This window comes from Narcine bancroftii, chromosome 2 (assembly GCF_036971445.1).
Source record: "Narcine bancroftii isolate sNarBan1 chromosome 2, sNarBan1.hap1, whole genome shotgun sequence".
NCBI lineage: Eukaryota > Metazoa > Chordata > Chondrichthyes > Torpediniformes > Narcinidae > Narcine > Narcine bancroftii.
In genome coordinates this window covers 43,339,791-43,361,189 of record NC_091470.1, presented here as the reverse complement: position 1 = coordinate 43,361,189, position 21,399 = coordinate 43,339,791, and the positions used below count along the sequence as shown (strand labels likewise).

The 21,399-nt window shown below is 36.5% G+C and overlaps 1 protein-coding gene across 1 annotated transcript in view; it reads right to left on the bottom strand.

Annotated features, from left to right (window-relative positions):
• Positions 1 to 96: 96 nt before the first annotated feature.
• tecpr2 (tectonin beta-propeller repeat containing 2) overlaps positions 97 to 21,399 on the bottom strand; it is a 79,531-nt gene continuing 58,228 nt past the window's right edge. Inside the window, exons 18-20 of the mRNA XM_069916456.1 lie at positions 5,810 to 5,951; positions 4,116 to 4,265; positions 97 to 3,155 (exon numbers count right to left, since the gene is read on the bottom strand). Coding sequence (XP_069772557.1) covers positions 2,998 to 3,155; positions 4,116 to 4,265; positions 5,810 to 5,951 — 450 coding nt within the window. The 3' untranslated portion in view covers positions 97 to 2,997. The remainder of the gene's footprint in view (positions 3,156 to 4,115; positions 4,266 to 5,809; positions 5,952 to 21,399) is intronic.

Genomic DNA, 21,399 nt, shown 5'->3' with positions numbered 1-21,399 from the left:
TAATCCTTTACCCTCTCACCTTAAACATCTGCCCTCAATTTCAGAATTTCAAGTTTAAACAAAATATTATACAAACATGTTGAAAAGAGCTTTTAGTTCTTTTATTTCACTTTTGCTTGAATATGCAAACAAAGTAGCATTTTAGATTCAGTATTTTGAAACAAATGTAAATTATACATTTTTAAAAGTCTTTTGTTAGTTGTAATGAGAATTAATTCATAAATAACAGTTTAAATATACAACAGCATGCAAGTAATATATTTCAGATTAAAACAGTGTTTTGCCCTGTGAATTCAGCCATTCCAAGCCTCCCAAATTTATCTACAATTTACACTGAAATATCTACAAGTATTCTGGATGGTAAAAGAATTTAAATGAAATGTCAATAAGGGTCACAAGCACGCAAAGCTGCAATGTCATGTTAATGCATACTATCCTTTGAAAGTCTTAGAGGACATTAATCACTCAAATATTACCAGTATTAACAATCACAGTGTTTAATACAATGTCCTAAAGAGATTTTATAAACAGTTTAAAAATATTTTCCATATGTATACTGCATCCAAGACATTAAATGAGTAATAAATCCTGGAATTCTTTCAAAGAATGCAAATTATGTTCAGCAAACTAATTAAAAATAGCAAGATTTCTTGCATCTTTAAAGACATGGCAAACTTCTGTTGACAGACACAGGTTAGACATGCCATTAAATACATGACATTTAATTTCTATTGTTTTACATGTGAAGAATCTGGTGAAAACAAACATGTTCATATTTAGCATCTTAGTGTCACAGATGTCACTAACTTCCAATTTAGAGGATCTCAGAAAAGACCATTGTAATTATTTACAATCTGCACACATGCTGAAATGGGAAAACTGACACTATAAAACTCATTTGATGCTACATAATTAAAGCTAATAAAAACAAAATTCTATTCATCTGGTCCAAATTGAAACATAATATTCTCCAAACTCATATTATCCAGTTCACTACCTTTTTAAAAAACTTTTAAATAGACTTTATTGGATTCCATTGTGAAGCTGAATGATCAGACAAGTGTTACTCAGTGTATCAAACTTCCACATCGAACTAGTTTTCATAAGTTTAGTTTTTCCAGTTAACTGGAAATTTGCCATGCACTGCAACAGAACTAAAATGCTGATTGTACAAATCCTATACAGCTTAAAAGGATTTGTATGGAAATTATATAAAAGGGCTGCATTATAAAAGTTATGTTTTAGAATGAACTAGCAACAATTAGGCAACTGAATTAATGTTAGATATACTGTTGGCTTTTTCCAAAATATGCTTTTGTTTGTGGAATATTTAATTTTCCACGATGATTTTTTGGATATTTCACACTTTTATTTACACTGAAAAATGTGCTATTTAGACTTCCAGAACAAAAGTTAATCATTTCTATACAATGGGACATAACAGAGTACAATAAATGCAAGAATTCATCTTCCAATGTTACCTCAAAATCTAAAGTATATATATTTTTTAAATTTAGAGATGCAGCATGGCAACAAGACCTCCTAGCTCACGCCACCCAGACATGTCCAATTATCCTACCAACCCTGTTGGAATTTGGAATGTAGGAGAAAACTGCAGCACCTGGGAAAAATTATGCAGACACGGGCAGAAGGTCCAAGCTCTTTACAGAATAGTGCTGGGTTCAAACCCAGGTCGCTGACGCTGTAGAAGCATTGTACTATTTAACAAAACACTCAGTAAAAATGCAAATTGTAATAGACTAAATTTTTAGATATACAGAAATTGCATCTCATCTGTACATAAGCATCTGGTTAATATTTATCTGAAAAGTGTAAACTTTGTTACTTTTGCAGTGGCCTTGGCAAAAAGCATCACTAATCAGTTTAGTCTATGACTGGTTTTTAGCCAGGTTACACCAAAAGAAGTTAACAAAAGTCAAAAATTCATTAAAACCTCAAATTAGGGTTCGCAAAACCCATTTGATTTATAATAAATAAGGATTTTTTTGCAAAGTAGAATGACAATCCAACAACAAAATCTAAATAGATGTACAACTTATTAAAAAAAGACTTTAAACAGTCAACCATTTCAATAATGTATTCAGATACCCACAATTACTTGATTTTTAGGCTTTTACTGCCAGATGTTAATACTTTAAATAATACCCTTAAAAAATTCCAAATGAACTTACCACACTATTCTACAATAAGATTTACGACTTAAATCCATGATAGAGGGAATTCTTACATTGGAGATGACTGGGTTCGAGACACAGAAATTAATTTAAATTCTGAATGTCTGCAAGTTCAGGGATACGCACGTGCTTTCACTGGAGATACACCTTAGCTGCAGATGAACCACTGACAATCACTTTGCTCCAATACACTTTCATAGATTAAATGAATCAACTAAAAAAGTCATACTTTTCAAGTAATATATGTCAAACAGCTTTAGGACAGCAACATGTTAGCCTTTTTGACATTTAGTAACAATTAATACAGGTGCTCCTCAACTTACAATGGGGTTACAATCCAGCAAACCCATCATAAGTCCAAACAAAATCATGTCCAAAAAGGATACGGCACATACCATTTTTTTATAACTAAATTTTGAAGACCTTTATTCCACATTGGGAAAAAAAAACATACACAGCTGAATGCACACTGGGCATAAAGAATGTCTGAAGCATTGAGACTGCAAGCGTGATTGAGTTAGCGTCACAAGAGAGTATGCTGTACAATACTTTCACATGATGCCGCCATCGCCCAGCATCGCAAGACTAATGCACCACCTCAAGTGCGGGAACAGATCAGAATTCAAAATTGAAAGTACGGATTTGAACCATCGTAACTTCAAAAAATCGTAAGTCTGACCATCGTAAGTAAATGAATGGCAACAAAGCCAGTATATTCTGGCAGTAGTTGTCCAGAAAAAAAAGTGATGAAAAATTCTTAATTAAATTATCTCAATGCTGCAAAATGCTGTGTTTCCAATCTTCAGATAATCTCCCATTCATCATCAAAGTCATCGTGTTGACCCAAAACTGTATTACGGTTAGGGTTAACCAGCGCACCATTGTGGTTAAAATTCTTAGTTAGTCGTTGAAGAAGGGAGCCTCCATTACTAATTCCCCACAATTCATCTTGAGGAGTTACTATGTGACAAGTGAGAACAATACATGTTAACAAATTGAAATCAACTCAAAGCAAATCTAAATTATAATGATGATGCACTTTCCCAGTATTTTCATAATGTAGTAACAAGGACAAAGGTGTATGTTTTCTTTAGAAAATCTATCTGAAATGTCATTTGAAGCATAAGTTCATTAGTTTTTCACAAATATATTATGTGTAAAATAGCTTTACATTTATCACGATTGCCAAATAATTATTTCAAAACAGTAAGAATTGTTCAGTGAAACAGCAATCAATTTCAATAGTTGTGACCGACAAATCAATGAATGAAACAATCTTGGAATTTCTCTCAATTCTTCTGTCTCTGCCACATCTACTTCCAGGTTGATACCTTCCAGTCCAGGACATTCAGAAAAGGTGGCTTCCCCTGCACCGGCATTAACTCAGTCCTCACCTGCATCTCTTCTATGTCCCGCACATCTGTTCTAGTCCCTTGACCACTCTCCCACCCCCAAGGACAGGGTTCCCTTCATCCTTTCCCACCAGCCTTAGCCTCCACACCAACATATTATTCCATGCTTGCAGAAGGATCCCACCACTAGACACATCTTCCCTCCCCTCTCCAGTTTCCATAGGGATCAGTCCCTCTGCAACACCCCTATCTACTCATGCCTCCCCACCAATAACCCCCTCAGCAACTGTTCCTGTGATCACAAGAAGTCCTACACTTGAACTGACATCTCCTTCCTCACCATTCAAGACCCCAAACTGCCCATCCACATGAAGCTTGTGAATCTGTAGGGGTCATTTACTGCATTCACTGCTCCCGAAGCAGCCAGGCAGATTGGGAGATCACTTCGTTGAGAACTTTCGCTCATTCTGTTGCCACAGCAAGGACCTTCCAGTGGCCACCATTTTAATTCTTCACACTGTAATATCTGACCATATTGAGTAAAGAAAAATTTGAACATAATTCTTACCTGTTATGCAAGCTACATTGCCAGGAATCTTTTTCCAATAATCACCTGGAGGATTTTTGTTGGTTATTCCATAACGACGTGCCACATCCCCATTAGAACAACGCACCCAAACTGTTCTGTTGCTCACAGTTAACTGACTTGCCTGCAAACCTATATAAAAACATTGACAAGTATTGCTTGCAATATTAAAGTACATCTTCATTAAAGAAGTTCTATATATTTTTAATTTAGATATACAGCACAGCAACAGGCCTTTCCGACCCACGAGCTCATTACGACCAAATACCTCAATTAACCTACAACTCTTGTACATTTTGAAAGGTTGGATGAAACCCATGCAGACACAGGGAGAATGTACACATTCCTTTCAGAGAACGCTGGATTCGAACCTGGGTTGCCGCCGTTGTAATAGCGTTGCGCTAACCCCTACACTAATTGTGCCACTTATTTATAGATATCAAAATAGTTCACTGAGCACCTAATTCCTCCTGCTGACCCAATTATCTCATTGGAGAAAGAAATGCAGAATCTGCCAGAATTTTGTAGACAGAGGAATTTTGCAACCTAATAACTGGGAATATTCGGAAAAGAGAGATTCTAGCAGAGTTAGAAAGGACATGACAGGACATAGGAGGAAAAATGATCTTGTGCAGAATGAAATAAAAACAGAACCAGATCAGTAATAGGAAATATTAAAACAGATATTGGTAGTAAAATCCATTAACATTTCAGTAAACACAGAACTGAAGTCCTGGGTAAAAGGGAAGACAAATGGAATGAAACAGCATTTATATAACGGATAATGAAAACTCAATGAATATGTGATAAGGGAAATCTAAAGGCTGAGAGGAACTACAAATTAAAAATTAGCTACCTAAAAGTACAATAAAGGTGCTTTATGAAGTAAGCAGAATCAACACAAGGGTTATCTTGAAGCTGCAGTGGAATGTGGGATAATGGCAAAAATACCAAAAGTATCACGTACTGGCAACATAAAATAAAAACAGAAAAATTGCTGGAGACACTCAGCAAGCAAGGCCTTATGTAGGGAAGAGGAAATAAAATTACTGTTCAAGATCAGAGTTCTGTCAAATGTTTCGGACCTGAAACATCAACTCTGTTTATCTTTCCACAGATGCTGTCTGATCTCCTGGGTTATTACCTCAGGTAGTACCTGGATCATGCAAGGGTTCTGTTCCTGAGAACTATCTGTGAGCTGACAAATCAGAAACATCCATTTTCAACAGTACAATTACTCTACATTTACTTGCTATAATTCTTTAATTTCATGGAATAATTACCCTAATCACAACTAACTACAATTACAATCATGGAATATATACTAGATTCAGACAGTAATAAATAGCACAAAACTTACTGAATATGCTTTAAAAGTGAATGGGAGAATTTGGGTCAAGTCAATTTTTAGTGAGTCATTGGAAATCCAGGAAGCAAGAGATAGACATTGAAGAGTGGTATTAAAATGATAATAGTATTTGGTTCCAGACATTAGAATGAGAGATCGAAGTGGTTCGACGGACAATTTGCCAAAACCACGAGGAAATCTGTGCCAGAAATGACCAAATATTTCCTTCAAAAATTAAAATTATAGGACAGACATATGATTTCAGCAATAGAGGGAAATAATTGAGGACTGTGACGAGACCACAGTGCAAAATAATCCCTACTTTTACCTGGCACATGCTCCCAATGAGTGCCTACAGGCATTGCTTCGGTTATTCCAATCCGTACATGCACATTTCCGTGATTATCAATGGCCCAAAGCATCTGGTCATTGGGACTACAATAGATATTGATCAGTTGTGTTCCCAATAGCTTCAAACAAAAAAAAATACAAAATCAACAATAAACCGAAGCTTGGTATTTTCAATAACATAAATATACACACAAATAACTACATTTCCCAACAATCACCAAGCAATTCTGTGCACATTTTAAGACAAAGTCTACTATTGATGTTAGATAAGTTCACTCAGTTTGCTATTCAAGCTTCAAATGTCTCACCTTGCCCCTTTTAGAAAATATTAACCTGAAATCCACAAACAAATGTGCCATTTAAAAAAAAAACCATTCGTATGACAGTGAGACTTTTAAAAAAAAAGTAAGATATACATTCTATGTGCAATGGACTGCATTATTAAATTATGGGATAATATTAGTTTTAAATTACGATAGCAGTAAAAATCCAAATTCACTTTAGAAACTTCTTCCTTTTGGGTGGTGTTCTTGTACAACGAAATGTAAAGCTACTTTACCAGAATTCAATAAAACTCTGATTATAATCTACTATCTCACTGTTCAGACACATCAGTGGTCTGTATCATTCTTCATGGGTGATCTTTGCCTTGCTTTGTTTTAACTTACTCGTGTCTGTGGTTCCTGCATGCTCTTCTAACTCACAGTATATCCTGTTTTTGTGTTCCCTTTGAACTGGCTAGGACCCCGTTTCCTTTGTCTCATTTAAGTTTTCTGGTTTCACTGGCAACATTTATTATAAAACTGTATAACATTGGGAAAGGGGCAAATTTAAACAGAGTTGGAAAAAATAATGTCAAATAGCTTGGAAAATTAACTCGTGAAGCAATGTTAAAACCTGTTATATAGAAGAAGACAGGAATTGTGTGTAAAAAGAACTCTGGCTGCAACATGAATTGCATCATAAATATACCCTCAGATGATGGCAAAATTGTCTTTTCTGTAATGTTGGGAGGTTCACAGATGTTGCAACAGCCACAAGCAGAACTGCAATGCAATTTTTCTTTGCATGCACTTTAAACCATCCTTATCAAATTCTTATCAGCACATAGAATCCAGTGACATTTAGTTTGATTAAAGTGCATGCCTAAGTCTAAAAGAGAATGTGCATGGACTTCAAATTTCTCATCTTTCTTTCTGGATTTGGTGTCCTCAACTTAAAAAGATTAATTACAAAGGTCAGAAGAAAGAATTATCTAGAGGGGATTGGGAAAATAGGCCAAAGGAAAGTCGGTAAATGAGCAGTGGTAGATATTTAAGTGACAATTTCATAGCAGAGTGACTCAGTAAAAAAAGATGAAATATTCATGTTTACCAAGAGGTCAAGAAAAATTTTGAATTAAAATGACAGCATATCCAAAGGACACGATATTTTCTTTCCAGGAACCAATAGAAGACTAAAAAAATTGTAAGGTGGGAGGAAATTGATTATGAAGTGGTAACATCAGACACACAAGAGTTTCTTTTGATATTATAAAATAGAACAGGGTAGCTAAGAATGGGCCTGTTGAAATTGAGACTGGAGAACTAATAACCAGAAAGCAATAAAATGGCAGATAATTTTAACCAATAGTTTATAGCAGTCTTCTCTCTGAGGGAGACTGCAAATATCAGAAACATAACAGCTGGTGTAGTAATAAAAAAGGAAGCAATTGTAACAATCCAATCACAAGGGATATAGTGTTGGAAGATCTAATGGGGTCAAAGGCAAACAAATCATTTGAACCCTCCACATAGAAGGACTTTAAAGCAAATGGCTGCAGAGATGGAGTCACAGCTTTTCAAAATTCACCAAGTTCCAGGAGGACATCACTGGATTGGAAAGTTTAAGGGAAGGAAACAAACAGCAGGAAACCAACCAGTTAGTTTAACATCTGTGAAACATCTGGCAAGATGTTGGAGTATATAAATCAAAACATAACTCATAATTTAGAGAAGCTCATGGAATCAAACCAAATCAACATTGCTTTGTGAAAATCACGTTCAACAAATTTACCAGAGTTCTTCAAGGACATAAACAAGCAGAGTTGAAAGAGGGAAAATGTAGAAGAAAGTATCTGGATTTCCTGAATATGGTGCCACATTGAAAGCTTGTGCGTAAAAGCTCATGGTATTGGGAGAAGTGTGTGAACATAGATTGAAGACTGGTTATCATATAGAAGTTAGAGTCAAATAAACAAGTCTTCAGATGGGAAAGATGTAATTGGTGGATTAAGGATCATCCTGGATTCTCAATTATATATCATTGTAAATGTCTATTAATCAGTCATGTTTGGGAATTTTTAGTGATTTTCCCAATCACTGGAAGTTATTCTATTAAATACTTTAAACTTTTAATTGACATTTTAAAATACAGTTGAATAGCAAAGTTTCCACTGAAAACTGGGTGTGAAAGAGAACACAGGAACCGGGGCTCCACTGGTTGAAAGGTTGCACGGTAACGAGCTCCTGATGAACCACTGGGACTGCATGGAAAGCAAATTACCGTAAATATTCGTGTATAATGCATTCCGTGTATAACGCGACCCCCCTGCCATTTTTGAGGGGAAAAAGGGGGGAAAATTTTACCCCCGTGTATAATACGACCGCCCCACCACTTGCCCGCCGCCTGAGTTGCGCTGGCGTCTCTCCGCTCGCCCGGCCGCCTGAGTCGCACTGCTGAATACCGCCCGCAGAAATTTTTTTTTTAATTTTACTCTCGTGTATTGTTTTCCCCTCGCATTATACATGAATATTTATGGTAATAGTGTTTTGCTGAATTGTTCATAAATCATTAATGATTTGAAGAAGGTCTCCAAGTTTGATAATGACAAAAACAGCTGGAAGGGCATATTGTTAAAATAAAAAGATATTTGGACTTTGTAACACATAGCAGATAGTTGGATAATACAAAACATGGCACAATCTACAGTACTGAGAATGGAATATGGATTTTTAAAACTACTTTCAAGTTCTCTTGCACACCATTGCATGTTTGTAGCTTGCATTGCTGGTTAACTAGTACACACTGTTGAAGTTTACACTTCAACAACAACCTCATGTGTAAGCAAGAGTTTGCAGCCAGAATTATACATTTATAACTGAAATACAGCTATTTGGCAATACAACCTGTCAGAGCAGAATTCATCGGCTTTAACTTGAGCATTACTGCAATCAAAACTGGGGAATCAGAGCAAACACAAAGGACTGATAAGCCGTATCTATCTCGGGGAACTAAGCAGTGCTTTCTCAGTAAGCAGAGTTTATTTGCTGCATCAGCGATTATTGAGAAAAGACCTGAAACATAAACGAGGAACTGAAACACTCCCTAATGAAGAGGCTGATGCTTTCAAATCAGAAACAAGTTACTGCAGCAACAAGAGTAAGGATAGGAATTTAAAATACTAAGCGCTGAATGAAAAGTATTGGCATTGCTGTTTTCATACGGCTCAGTTTTAACACTGTCCCTATTGTTATGAGCCCAGAGGACTCCAAAACCCAGCAGCAAAAGAAATTCACCAAGACAATGGTTACTTAAACAAAAATATTCTTAAATTTTCTTCATATACAAGATATATATTTAACTTATTACGATTAACTTAACCCTCTCCCAATGTGTATGTGTTCAAGGAAGTTCTTTGTTTCACTGTCCAATTGTTCACTTTTCACTTCTCCAAGTTCACTGGTATCAGGCAGTTTTCATACTGTGCACAGAATTTAACATGTATGATCTTCACCAGGCTCTGGTGCCTTTACTCTCAAGAAGGTTTTTGTTGGTTTCACGGAGATAGTTGTTGTTCATTGGACACAGACAAACTGACCTCTTTCAATCAATCACTTCAGTGTCTTGCCAAAGAAACTTGCCCTCTCAAGCGTTTTTCCCCAAAAGATAACCTTTTCTTTTAGGTTACCACAAAGAGTTCTTCTTTTTCCCCCTATTCCAGGAGAAACACAGTAACCAGCCAAAACTTCTTGTAATTGACTACAAGGGTTTAGAATAGGCTGAACTCAAAACCCGGCTTCAAATGGGGGCTTGCAGCAGGTCTGCAAAACTTGCAGCCTTCAACCCCAACTGCTGCTATAAAACCGACTGTCTCTTTCTCTCCCCAAGGAAAGGCACGTTTTTTTCCTCTCTGTTTGCAAAACCACATGACCCCTCTTAGGACAGCGAATTTCAACCAGAAATTTGGATCGCTGGCACCAGTTTAGCATGAATCTGTTTCTGAGCCTGAACATGCTATTTCTGCAAAGACAATAGTCCATTTCCATTCTACATCATCAGTCCAATTAACACCTATTTGTGAAGTCTTTATAGGCACTCTTCATGTAAAGACACTGTAGACTTGTTAATGTCTCTTGTGGAATGTAAACTAATACCTAAACCCCCACAATCTAACCTTACCCCCTTACGATATATTTTTTTCCATAATTGCATTAATTTATTCCATAATACTCTTAAGGTTTTGGGATTAAGAGGAATTTGATTCTTTTCTGAAAATATTCTATTTGCATCCAAGTAGAATTAATATATTGAAAAAGAATAGATAAAATCTTTTTATCTGCACTAAAGAAATAAATAATAAGAGTTGTAAAATCGCTAGAATATATTCAAAGCATTCAAACTTAATTAAAACAACTTACTATTGATTTTATAATTAAATCCTTTAAAAAGTAGAAAAAATTAAGTTGAGAAAAATGCATTCATAATCTTTATGGAAACTTTTGAACATTTTATTTAAAAGTTTCAAACATGTACAGTTTCAAAATACATGTATTCAAATTAATTATACATGCTCAAAACTATAACCAATAGACCCCTGAAACCCCCCTCCCCTCCAAATAATAATCCCTAAAAAGGAAAAAAAAGATTGAAATAAAGAGAGAAAAGTTAGAAAAAAGAAAACAAACCTTGTTACCAAAATATCATCACCATTTACACAACTTTGCCTTCAATATCACCCTTTATTTATCCCAAAGAGTTAGGAAGATTTCATGAGGTTCAGGGAAATCTCTTATAAATAATTTCAGAAAAAACATCCTATTTATTCCTTAAATTATATGTAATTTTCTCAAGCAGTATACAACTGCATATTTCTGCATGCCATCTTTCCAATCCTACATGGGAATCTGATTTCCATGTCATTGTGATACATTTTCATTAAAATTGCTAATACAATTTTCATAAATTCCTTTGCGTAAAAATTAAATTTCAAATTTGGTCTTACTCCCAAAAAAATACCCAATAAAAAAAAAAGCATTTGAACTTGTGGAATTTGAACTCCCGTATCTTGTTCTAAAAATGTTCCTACTTCTATCTAAAATGGTCTCAATTTTAAACATGATCATGTAGAATGCAAAAAAAGTACTGATCTCTTGACTACACCTAAAATATTTATCTGATAAATCTGCTTTCAATCTGTTTAATTTTTGTGGAGTAAGGCACAATTGTTGCAAAAGATTATATTCAACTAATCTATATCTAACATTTATTGTGCTTTCACACTATCATAACATAATTCCTGCCAATTTTTCTCCACAATGTTTGTATTCAAATCTATTTCTCATCTCTGTCTACACTTATGAATTCCCAGCTTCAAAGTTCCTTTTTGCAATAATATGTACATAGCAGATGTAAATTTCTGAGCAAATCTATTACAAATCAAAGTTTCTATTTCACTTCTTTCAAGCAATAACATTATTGGACCCAATTTATCTCACGAATATGCTTTTAAATGATAACAAAATATTGTATTATTCTGTATACCATATTTATTTTTTAATTGATCAAATGACATTAAATTTCATCCTTCATAACAGCCTTCAATATTTCTAATTCCTTTAGAGAACCAAAAGTTGATTATTCATAGTAAACGGTTTGTCTATTTTGAATCAAAGGCATTTTAATTAACCCATAATTCCTTATTCCCTTTTCATTGTTTACTTTGTTCCATATATTAATCAAATGTTTTACTAGTGTCTCTATACTCAGATAATAATCTCGATTCCCATTAATATACAAAATCTTCTAATGTCCTCTCTCCCATCTTATCTATCTCTATTTTGATCCATGCTGGTTTTTCTCCTTCTTCATGAAAGGAAGAGAGAAATCTCATCTGTGTGGCTCGATAATAATTTTTAAAATGTGGAAGTTGAAGACCTCCCAATTTATATTTCCATATGTATTTTTCTAAGAATGCTCTTGACATCTTGCCCTTCCAAATAAATTTCTTTACATATTTATTTAGTTGCTGAAAAAATTTGCAATATAAGTAATGTCTGAAAAAGATATTGCACTCTTGGAAATATATTTATTTATATACATTTAAATCTTCCCAAAAATATTATTCGCAATTCCATCCATTTTTTAAAATCTTCAACAACTTTATTAACGGAGTATAATGCATATATTATTTAAATTATTACCTACTCGTATCTCTAAATATTTTATTCCATTCAACAGCCATTTAAATTGAGAATCTCTGACATTGAGTACAATCATCTTCAGTAAGTGGCATAATCTCACTTTAATCCCAATTTACTTTCTATCCAGATACTATTACATATCCTTTTAATTTTAAATTTATGCAATGACTTTTTTGGTTCCTTCAAATAAATTACCATCCCCAGGCGGACAGCAGGATGACAATGCAGTATTCTTCAGAAAACTAAGGGAAAGAGTCGACAACCTGGCCCTGACTCCACCTTCCAGGCACGGACACGTGAGAACCAACATACCCAAAGACCTGCAGGACTGTGATTGTTTTCATTTGCAGGGGTCCACATCATCTATCACTTCAGAGGCCATACGAGGGTCTGTTCTGGGTCATCCACAACAACTGGGCCAAGTTCGAGCTGGAGGTGGGAGGCAAGACGGAGGTCTTCACCACAGATAGGCTGAAGCCAGCACACCTGGACCTGGCACCATACCAAAGAGGCAGGCCACTGAAGGCTGCAGAGAATTTGCCTCCGGGCACCAAGGACAACACTGCTGGTTGGTGGGGGGGGAGAGAAAATCATCTGGTGGCTCGCGCAACCAAAGGCAAGCAGCCTGGGCAGTGGCACTGGTCCCAACAAGCGAACTAGTGGATGAATGGCAAGGGCAGCTTAAAGGCCAGTGACCCCAAAATGCTGCTGGCCTTGCTGCACAGCCAATCGACAGGGACAGTGCACGGGGAAGAAGGGCACTGTTATGCAGGAAAGTACCCATGCGCTACAAACCCACTTTTGTTATGCATATTATGACCTCAGGCAAGGGGGGGCATGGAGGGAACAGTGCAAGTATAAAGGTCAGGCCTGAGCCCTAATAAAACTCAGAACTTAACCTGACTACCCTATGTGCGTGTATCTTCTTTCGAGTAGCGCACAGTTACAACATCATCTGCAAACAAATTAACCTATTATTCCTCCCTGCCAACTCTAAAACCTTTAATTTCAGGGTCAGACCGAACCAATTCTTCTCGTGGTTCTATTGCTAAAATAAATAAAGCTGGAGATAATGGACATCCTTTATCTACTGGACCTAGTTAATTGAAAATATGTGGACATTTGTCCATTGGTTACAACTTTTGCCTCTGGTCCATTGCATGTATACTATGATGTCATCTGCAAATAAACTGATTTTATATTCCTTCTCCTTTATTTTTATCCCTTTTATTTTATTTTCTGTTCTTATCAGTTCTGCCAATGGTTCTAATGCTAAAGCGAACAGTGAGGGACATAGTGGACATCCCTGCCTAGTTGACCTACTTAATTTAAATTGGTTCGATACATATCCATTTACTGCCACCTTCGCCAATGGTCCCTTATATAATGCTTTAATCCAATTAATATATTTTTTCTGGTAGGTTGAACCTCTCTTTAATACTTTGAATAAATAATTCCATTCTACCCTGTCAAAGGCTTTCTCTGCATCTAAATCAACAGCCACTGTTGGTATCTTATTTCCTTGTACTGCATGGATTAAATTAATGAACTTAGACATTGTCCATTGTTCATCTTTTCTTAATAAATCCAGTTTGATCTTGTTTTACTATTTTTAATACACAGTCAGTTGGCCAATCTGTTTGCTAATAGTTTTGCTATTATCTTATAATCTGAATTAAGTAGAGATATTGGTCTATACGATGCTGGTGTTAGTGGATCTTTCCCAGTCTTTGGTATTACTGTAATTATTGCTGTTTTACATGAATCTGGCAAGTTCTGTGTTTCTTCTATCTGGTTCATTACTTCCAGGAGAGGAGGAATTAATAACTCTTTAAATATTTTATAGAATTCTATTGGGATTCCGTCCTCTCCAGGCGTTTTATTGTTCGGTAGCTTTTTTTAATATATCCTGTATTTCCTCCATTTCAAATGGTTTTATCAATTTTTGCTCCTCTTGCAATTTCAGTAGTTCAATTTTAGCTAAAAACTCATCTATTTTGTCTTCTTTTCCCTCGTTCTCAGTTCGGTATAATTGTTCATAGAATTCCTTAAAGTTTTCATTGATCTCTGTTGGGTTATATGTAATTTATTTGTCCTTTTTTCTTGATGCCAATACAGTTCTTTTAGCTTGTGCTGTTTTAAGTTGCCAGGCTAGTATTTTGTGCGTATTTTCGCCTAGCTCGTAATACTTCTGCTTTATTTTCATTAAGTTCTTTTCCACCTTATACGTTTGTAATGTTTCGGTTTTTTTTTTGTCCGCCAATTCTCCTCCATATATCCAAAAGTTGTATTTCCTGCATTGATTTAACCACAAGTTTGGCTACTTTGTTCTTTTTGCTAGTCTTTTGTCTAGTTTTATTCAACTTTGGGTCCAAATCCCCTCTTATCAATATATTCCCCTGCGTATCCAAAATCTTCAAAAAAAATATCTTGCATAAACTTTTGATCCTTTTCATTAGGTGCATATATAATGACCAAATTTCAAAATTCTGAATATATCTGACACCTTATCATTACATACCTCCCTGCTGGATCTATTATTTCCTCCTCTATTTTGATTGGTACATTTTTATTAATATAGCTACACCTATGGCCTTTGAATTATATGATGCTGCCATTACATGCCCTACCCAGTCTCTCCTTAATGTATTATGTTCCACTTCAGTTAGATGCGTTTCCTGCATGAATGCTATATCTATTTTTTTTCTTTTTTCAGTAAATGTAATAGCCTCTTCCTTTTGATTTGGTTATGTATTCCATTAATATTATAGTCACATAGTTCAACATGGCCATCTCATACTCTGTTTACACCTCATTTCTGCTTCCTCACCAGCACCTTTCCCCTTTTCCCCATTTTCATCTCTCAGTTTTCCCTTTTTGAACGCAATGTATGACAAAACTTCTAAAACATAAAATATTTCAACAACTCCCACATCTAAAATTCCCTTAACCCCAAGTGTCCCCCTCCCCTCAGAGTTGCCCCTTTTCCCTTGCCGGGCAACCACAACTGCCCTCTCCATTCGGATTGCGAACCCGCTCGCAAGTGTCAACTAATTTCGCAGTGACTGTTAATCTCTCCCACCCAACCCCCTCCAGAAAAGACTTTTATCTTCACATTTAAAAAAAGCACATCCTCTTTTCTTCTCTTTTTCCCTTCTCCCTCACTTCCATTTTCTTTCCCTTCTTTAGTTCTTACTTATACATTATTTTTACATCTTTATATGTAGTTTGTCATCGTTCTTCGTTCATATTACATCTCTTCATCTCTCTTTCTATCCTGCAGGCGTTCTGTAAATTCTCGTGCTTTCTCCGGATCCAAGAACAGTCTGTTTTGCTCCCCCAGGATAACCATTTTAAGCACAGCTGGATATCTTAACATAAATTTATAGCCTTTTTTCCATAGGATTGATTTTGCTGTGTTAAACTCCTTCCTCTTCTTTAAAAGTTCAAAACTTATGTCTGGGTAAAAAAATATTTTTTGACCCTTGTATTCCAATGGTTTTTTGTCTTCTCTAATTTTATTCCTTACCCTCTCCAATATATTTTCTCTTGTCGTGTATCTCAAATTCTACTAAAACGGATCTTGGTTTTTGTTGTGACTGTGGTTTCGGGGCAAATGTTCTGTGTGCCCTTTCTATTTCCTTTCCTTCCTGTATTTTTGGTATTCCCAGGACTTTTGGGATCCATTCTTTTATAAATTATTTCATATTTTTGCCTTCTTCATCTTCCTTTAGGCCCACTATCTTTATATTGTTTCGCCTACTATAGTTTTCCATTATATCCATCTTCTGAGCTAACAACTCTTGTGACTAACTTTTTTGTCTGTCTTCCAATTTTCTTCTCAAGCCATTCACTTCCATTTCTACAGCCATTTCTCGTTCTTCCACATTTTCTAATCTTTTCCCTATTTCTGTCATGACCAGCTCTATTCTACTCATTTTTTCTTCTGTACTTTTCATTTTTCTTTTCATTCATTAAATTCTAATGTCAACCATTCTTTTAATGCTTTCATTTGTTCTTGAAATTTTTAAAAATCTATATACTGTCCCTCTATTTTTACCTTCTATTCCTCTGTACAGAGCCCGGTCTTCTTCTTCTTCTGTCTGCTCTTGGGTTTGTGTCTTCTATTTCTCTTCCTTGTATCTGTGTCTCTTCTGACTTACTTGTTGAGCTGCTTGCCTCAGTTTGTTGGGTGTTTTTTTGCATAGCTTCTTGTTGTTGGTCCTCTTCTTCTGGGCTTCCTGTTGCTGTTTTTCTTTCTTATCACTCCCTTTCCTGTTGCTTTCCTCTTTTTCCAGCTGAGAGCCCTGCTGTTGGGCTTCTCTCAGCTGGTCGCACTGTGCAAGTTCACTCCACAGCTGGGCCCCCCTCCCGTCGGTGTTTTCCTTTTCCTTGTTATGCGCATTGCGCACTTCTGTTTGGCTCAGTGAGTCATTTTTTTCAGTCCCGCGGTCAGGAGGTCGCGACCCTGAGGGGTCTCCACTAACTTCGGGGAGCGGGCTTCTCTGTCCACGGTGGGTCCCTGCCTCTTCATGCAGGTAAGGCCTTCTCCTTTCTCTTCCGGCATCTTTCCTTTTTTTCCCGTTGTTTTTGGTTTTTCCTTCTTAGGTGCCATTTTCCTTCATTTCTCCACACCTTTATCTTTTATTTGTTGTGTTTTGTGTTTCTTGAGCTTTGCATTTTCTTCAATTTATTTCTTCTTTTCTGGAGAGGGCTGGTATTCTCCTACCGGCCACTACTCCATCATGCGACTCCTCGCCTCTGGTCCATTGTATAAAGCTTTAATCTAGTTAGCAAATATTGGTCCCAATCCAAAGTTATCAAGTACTTTAAATTAAAAAAATCCCATTCTAACCTATCAAACATTTTTTCAGCATCTAAGGCCATCACTACACTTGGGCCTCCTCTTTTTTGCGCCAAATGTATTATACTCAACAATCTAGTAACATTATCTGCTAATTTTCTCTTTTTAACAAAACGAGTCTGGTCTATATTTATCAATTTTGGTAAATAATTTGCCAACCTATTTGGTAATAATTTGATTTTTTTTTGGTATTACTGTTATTGCCATATTAAAAGATTCTGGTAAAGTATGTGTTTCAGCCACCTGTCCTAATACTTCCATAAATGGAGGAATTAATAAGTCCTTAAACTTTTTATAAAACTCAGGTTGGGAACCATCCTCTTCTGGCAACTTATTATTTGTAGCAAGTTCAAAGTTTCCTACCTCAACTCGGGAGAGAGAGAGCAGGCAATTCTCTCTGGTCTTTTAAACTTATTTTAGGTAATGATATGCAAAATGAGATAATGATCTAGACAGTACTCTAAAAGTACTGTTGATGCCAGTAAATGATGTAGACCTACATCTCCACTCATTGAAATTATATAATAGATTACTGTATTTGAAGGCATAAAAGACCAAAAATTGGCTCAAAAAATATCCCCCAGGTCTTATATACGAAGTTGAAATTTTCTTACCACATTGCGGCTCCTGTTTGCTGGCTACAGTTTCTCAGCTGGCAGACCCTGTGCTCAGCTCCTGTTTGCTGGCCGCAGTTTCCCAGTGGACCCTGTGCATGGTGGGCAATGAGTGCTGATCTTTGCTGGAGGGAAGAAGCAGCTTGACCCGGGCCTGGTGGCAGATGAGCTGGTCATTATGCCGTGTGATGTGCGCCATGTCCAGCAGTGAGGACAAAACTGTGACCGTGCTCCTGCTTTGGCAGAGAGTGGGTGACAAAAGGAGCGTGGTCACTGCTGGGAAAAGCTCCACATGGTATTAAAAGTGAAAATTACGATTGTGATTTTTTGTGTGAAAGTAAACTGCTTTATTTTGAAGTGTTTTACAGTGGCTTGTGCAGGTGGTTTGAGGAATTAAAAGAACATTTACACATAAATATCATAAATACACTAAAAAAATTCTTAATATTCCGTGCTGAAATGGGGGGGGGGGGTGAAGAAGAGAAGAAACTTGTATGCTTGTGGGTCTTGTATGCCATCAAATATGGTAAGATCTCCATAAATATTCCCAGAGACACACAAATACAAATTGTAAAATTACAGATACAAAAATCTGAAAAACTTTGGCTATGTCCTGTATTTCAGACTATTAACTCATGAACAATAGTAAATCCACTTTGCAAAACTGAACTGAATCAAAATAGCAGTCTAATCAGAATTAAGAACCATGGTGAAAAAGAAAGCATTGCTCTGGAGTTTTACAGGAGAAAACCAGAAAGTATCACAGAATTACTGGAACTTCCCAGATCTGAAATTTGAACACATATATGAATATAGAGGTCCCAAACATACAGATACCCATTTGCCAGCTTCTTCCAAACTGTGATCCAGGATTGAACTCATCATTGATCATAATAATCAATAGCCCCTTTCATACTGGCACCTTATCCTAGTAATTAACGGCCAATATACTGGTTAAAGGGCCAGTGTGAATGCTTACAAATTGGCACACACAGGCCTAAAATCACCCCAGGAATGGACTGCCTAGGTAGGGTGCATCATCCTCAGGGTCATCTGATGCCTGCGTGCCGATTAGCCTAGTGTGAAAGGGCCATGGTCTATCCAAGGTCAAAGTAGTGGTGCGTTGATGACAATTTTGTGAATGCAGGAACATGAAGGAAACAAAAGATTAAAAAGGTATAAACTTTGTATTCAATTGACTAAATCCTTATTAATGCATTATGATCTTGTATTTAAACAAAATTAATCATGCCTACAGCACAATGTGAGCCCTTCATCTCCTCCTGTTGTGCCAACCTATATAAACCTTTATAAAATTATAAAGGACTGTGGGAAAGTGGTAGCGGAAATAAAACACTTGGATGCACAATTTTTTATGACTGTAGGAAAGTCACAGTGGGGATGAAATACACGCGCACACACCCACACGAAATGGGTACATACAACAATCAAGGATAGATAGATGTGACTGTGAAAAAGTGAGAGAGTGAACATGAGAGCAAGAGCACAAGCGAGAGAGCACACGCGAGAGCAGACCTGCACTCCCAGAATTCCATGCAACAGAGAAAGGGCTGCATTCATGGAAGGATTTCTCTGCCACACGGAATTCTGGGATGTCAGGTCAGTCATCCCTCGATGTGCCACTCAGGCGTTATCGGTGGAGAATAGGTGCTCCTCTCCCCGAGGATGCCTGGTGGTGAGTGTGAAAGGACACAGAGAACAGTGGTCCAGTGTGAATGGCAAAAATGGCTTTTTTCAAACTGGTTCACTGATTGGCCAATTTACAGGTTAGCCAGTGTGTAAAGAACTAATACATGATACCATGTCTGGAAGAATAACGTAATTATAAGGATCAATTGAGGATTCAAAATTCAGAGCAAAATTGAAAGTTAAGAATAATCCAACATAACAAGGCTGGTTCATTGACCATCAGAAATGCACGAGATGATTGACACCCAATGGGAAGTACTCTCCAACACATCAGAGATTGATCTTTGCAAATGGAAAATCTCTTTGGAAGTTATTGATACTGTAAGTCTGAGAATGTTCTTGATGTTGAAATTCTGCCTCAAGATCCCAATTTATTTAGCAATTTTGCATATAGAGAAGGCTCTAAAATTAGAGGTACATTAGAAGGTAAGATTGCACAATTTACCAAAAAGATTCAAAGAGAACAGTATGTGGGACAATTTAAGGTAGTTGATCCAGATATAGTAATCAGAATACCAGTCAAATTTACTCAAAAACAGTCAGCACCTCTGTAGATAGTGGCTCATGATTGTAATGGCCCAGAAACCATGACAATCTATTCATGAAGGACTTGGTGAAATAAATTCTCCAACTCTTTTGAACCACAGAGGGTTGAATCTCTTTCAATGTCTCATTAACCAAACTCACTAACCTCCCAGAGCGAAACATGATAGGCTGCAGACACTGTGATTGCGGTAAAAACACCGAAATGCTGGAGGAACTCAGCTGGATAATTCAGCATCCAGGATCTTTTTGACAAAAATATATTGCCAACATTTCAGACCTAAGCCCTTCTTCAAGGGGAAAAACAACCAGAAAAGGCAGAAGCGGGATATAACAGAGTCTCAGAATTCAAACAATGAGGGGGAATCTATAGCAATAAAAGGTGTTAATTAGATGTGATAAGGGTCCAGGTGGAATTTATCATGTCTGTGAGAAATAAGACAGGCAATAAGAGATGACAGAGGAAGCAAGGGGGTGGGAGTTGGGGGGGGGGGGCAGGAGGAATTTTAAAGAAAGCCAGAGAAGTCGATATTAATGCCATCCATGCAAGGGGTGCCTAGTCAGAAGACAAGGTGTTGCTCCTCCAATTTATGGTGGTCTCAGTCTGAGTTGGCAAGGGAGTGGGATGGGGAATTTAAATGGGTGGCCACTGGGAGATCCACATTATGGGAGATCCACATTGTGGCAAACAGAGTGGAGGTGCTCAACGGAGCGATCTCCCAGTCTGCGTCTAGTCTCCGCAATATAACCTCCCAATTATCTGCAGAGACTAATCATCAATAATAATTGGTTTTAAATATTGGGACTCACTTTTAAATGTATAATCAAATAACTACTAATGGCTGCGATATAAATGTTTATATTTACAATCTCCACTGACTAATTACTTAAAAACTCAATGTTTAAAGTGGACTAAATATGGTTTCAAGGTCAAGGAAAAACAAATTCATGTTCTTGATTCAGACCTTCAATTAATATTTTGATGGGAATTTTTTTTAAATTGGTTTTGAATTAAAACAAAATTACAGCAATGGTGTCGATGGACTTCATGCCCAAATTGTCATTTTCCTTTTCCCATGCCCTTCAAAAGTATGTGCAGATAGATACTGGGCCTAAAAAAAAAATCAAGCTCATCTTCCACAGTGTTATGAACTAACAACCCTTTTAAATTTTGTTTGGGACTAAAGGGACTTTGTTAGCACTAACACAGGAACATAAATGGAAAATTTATCAGACAATGGTAAATTAAAAATAATAGTTTTTATTAATCAAAAACAAAACATTTCTTACTGATCTCTAAACTTAACTCTAAATTTAACCCCTGTATATGCGTGTGTGTGTCCATCTTTATAAGTTCAGCATCATTTTAGACTTG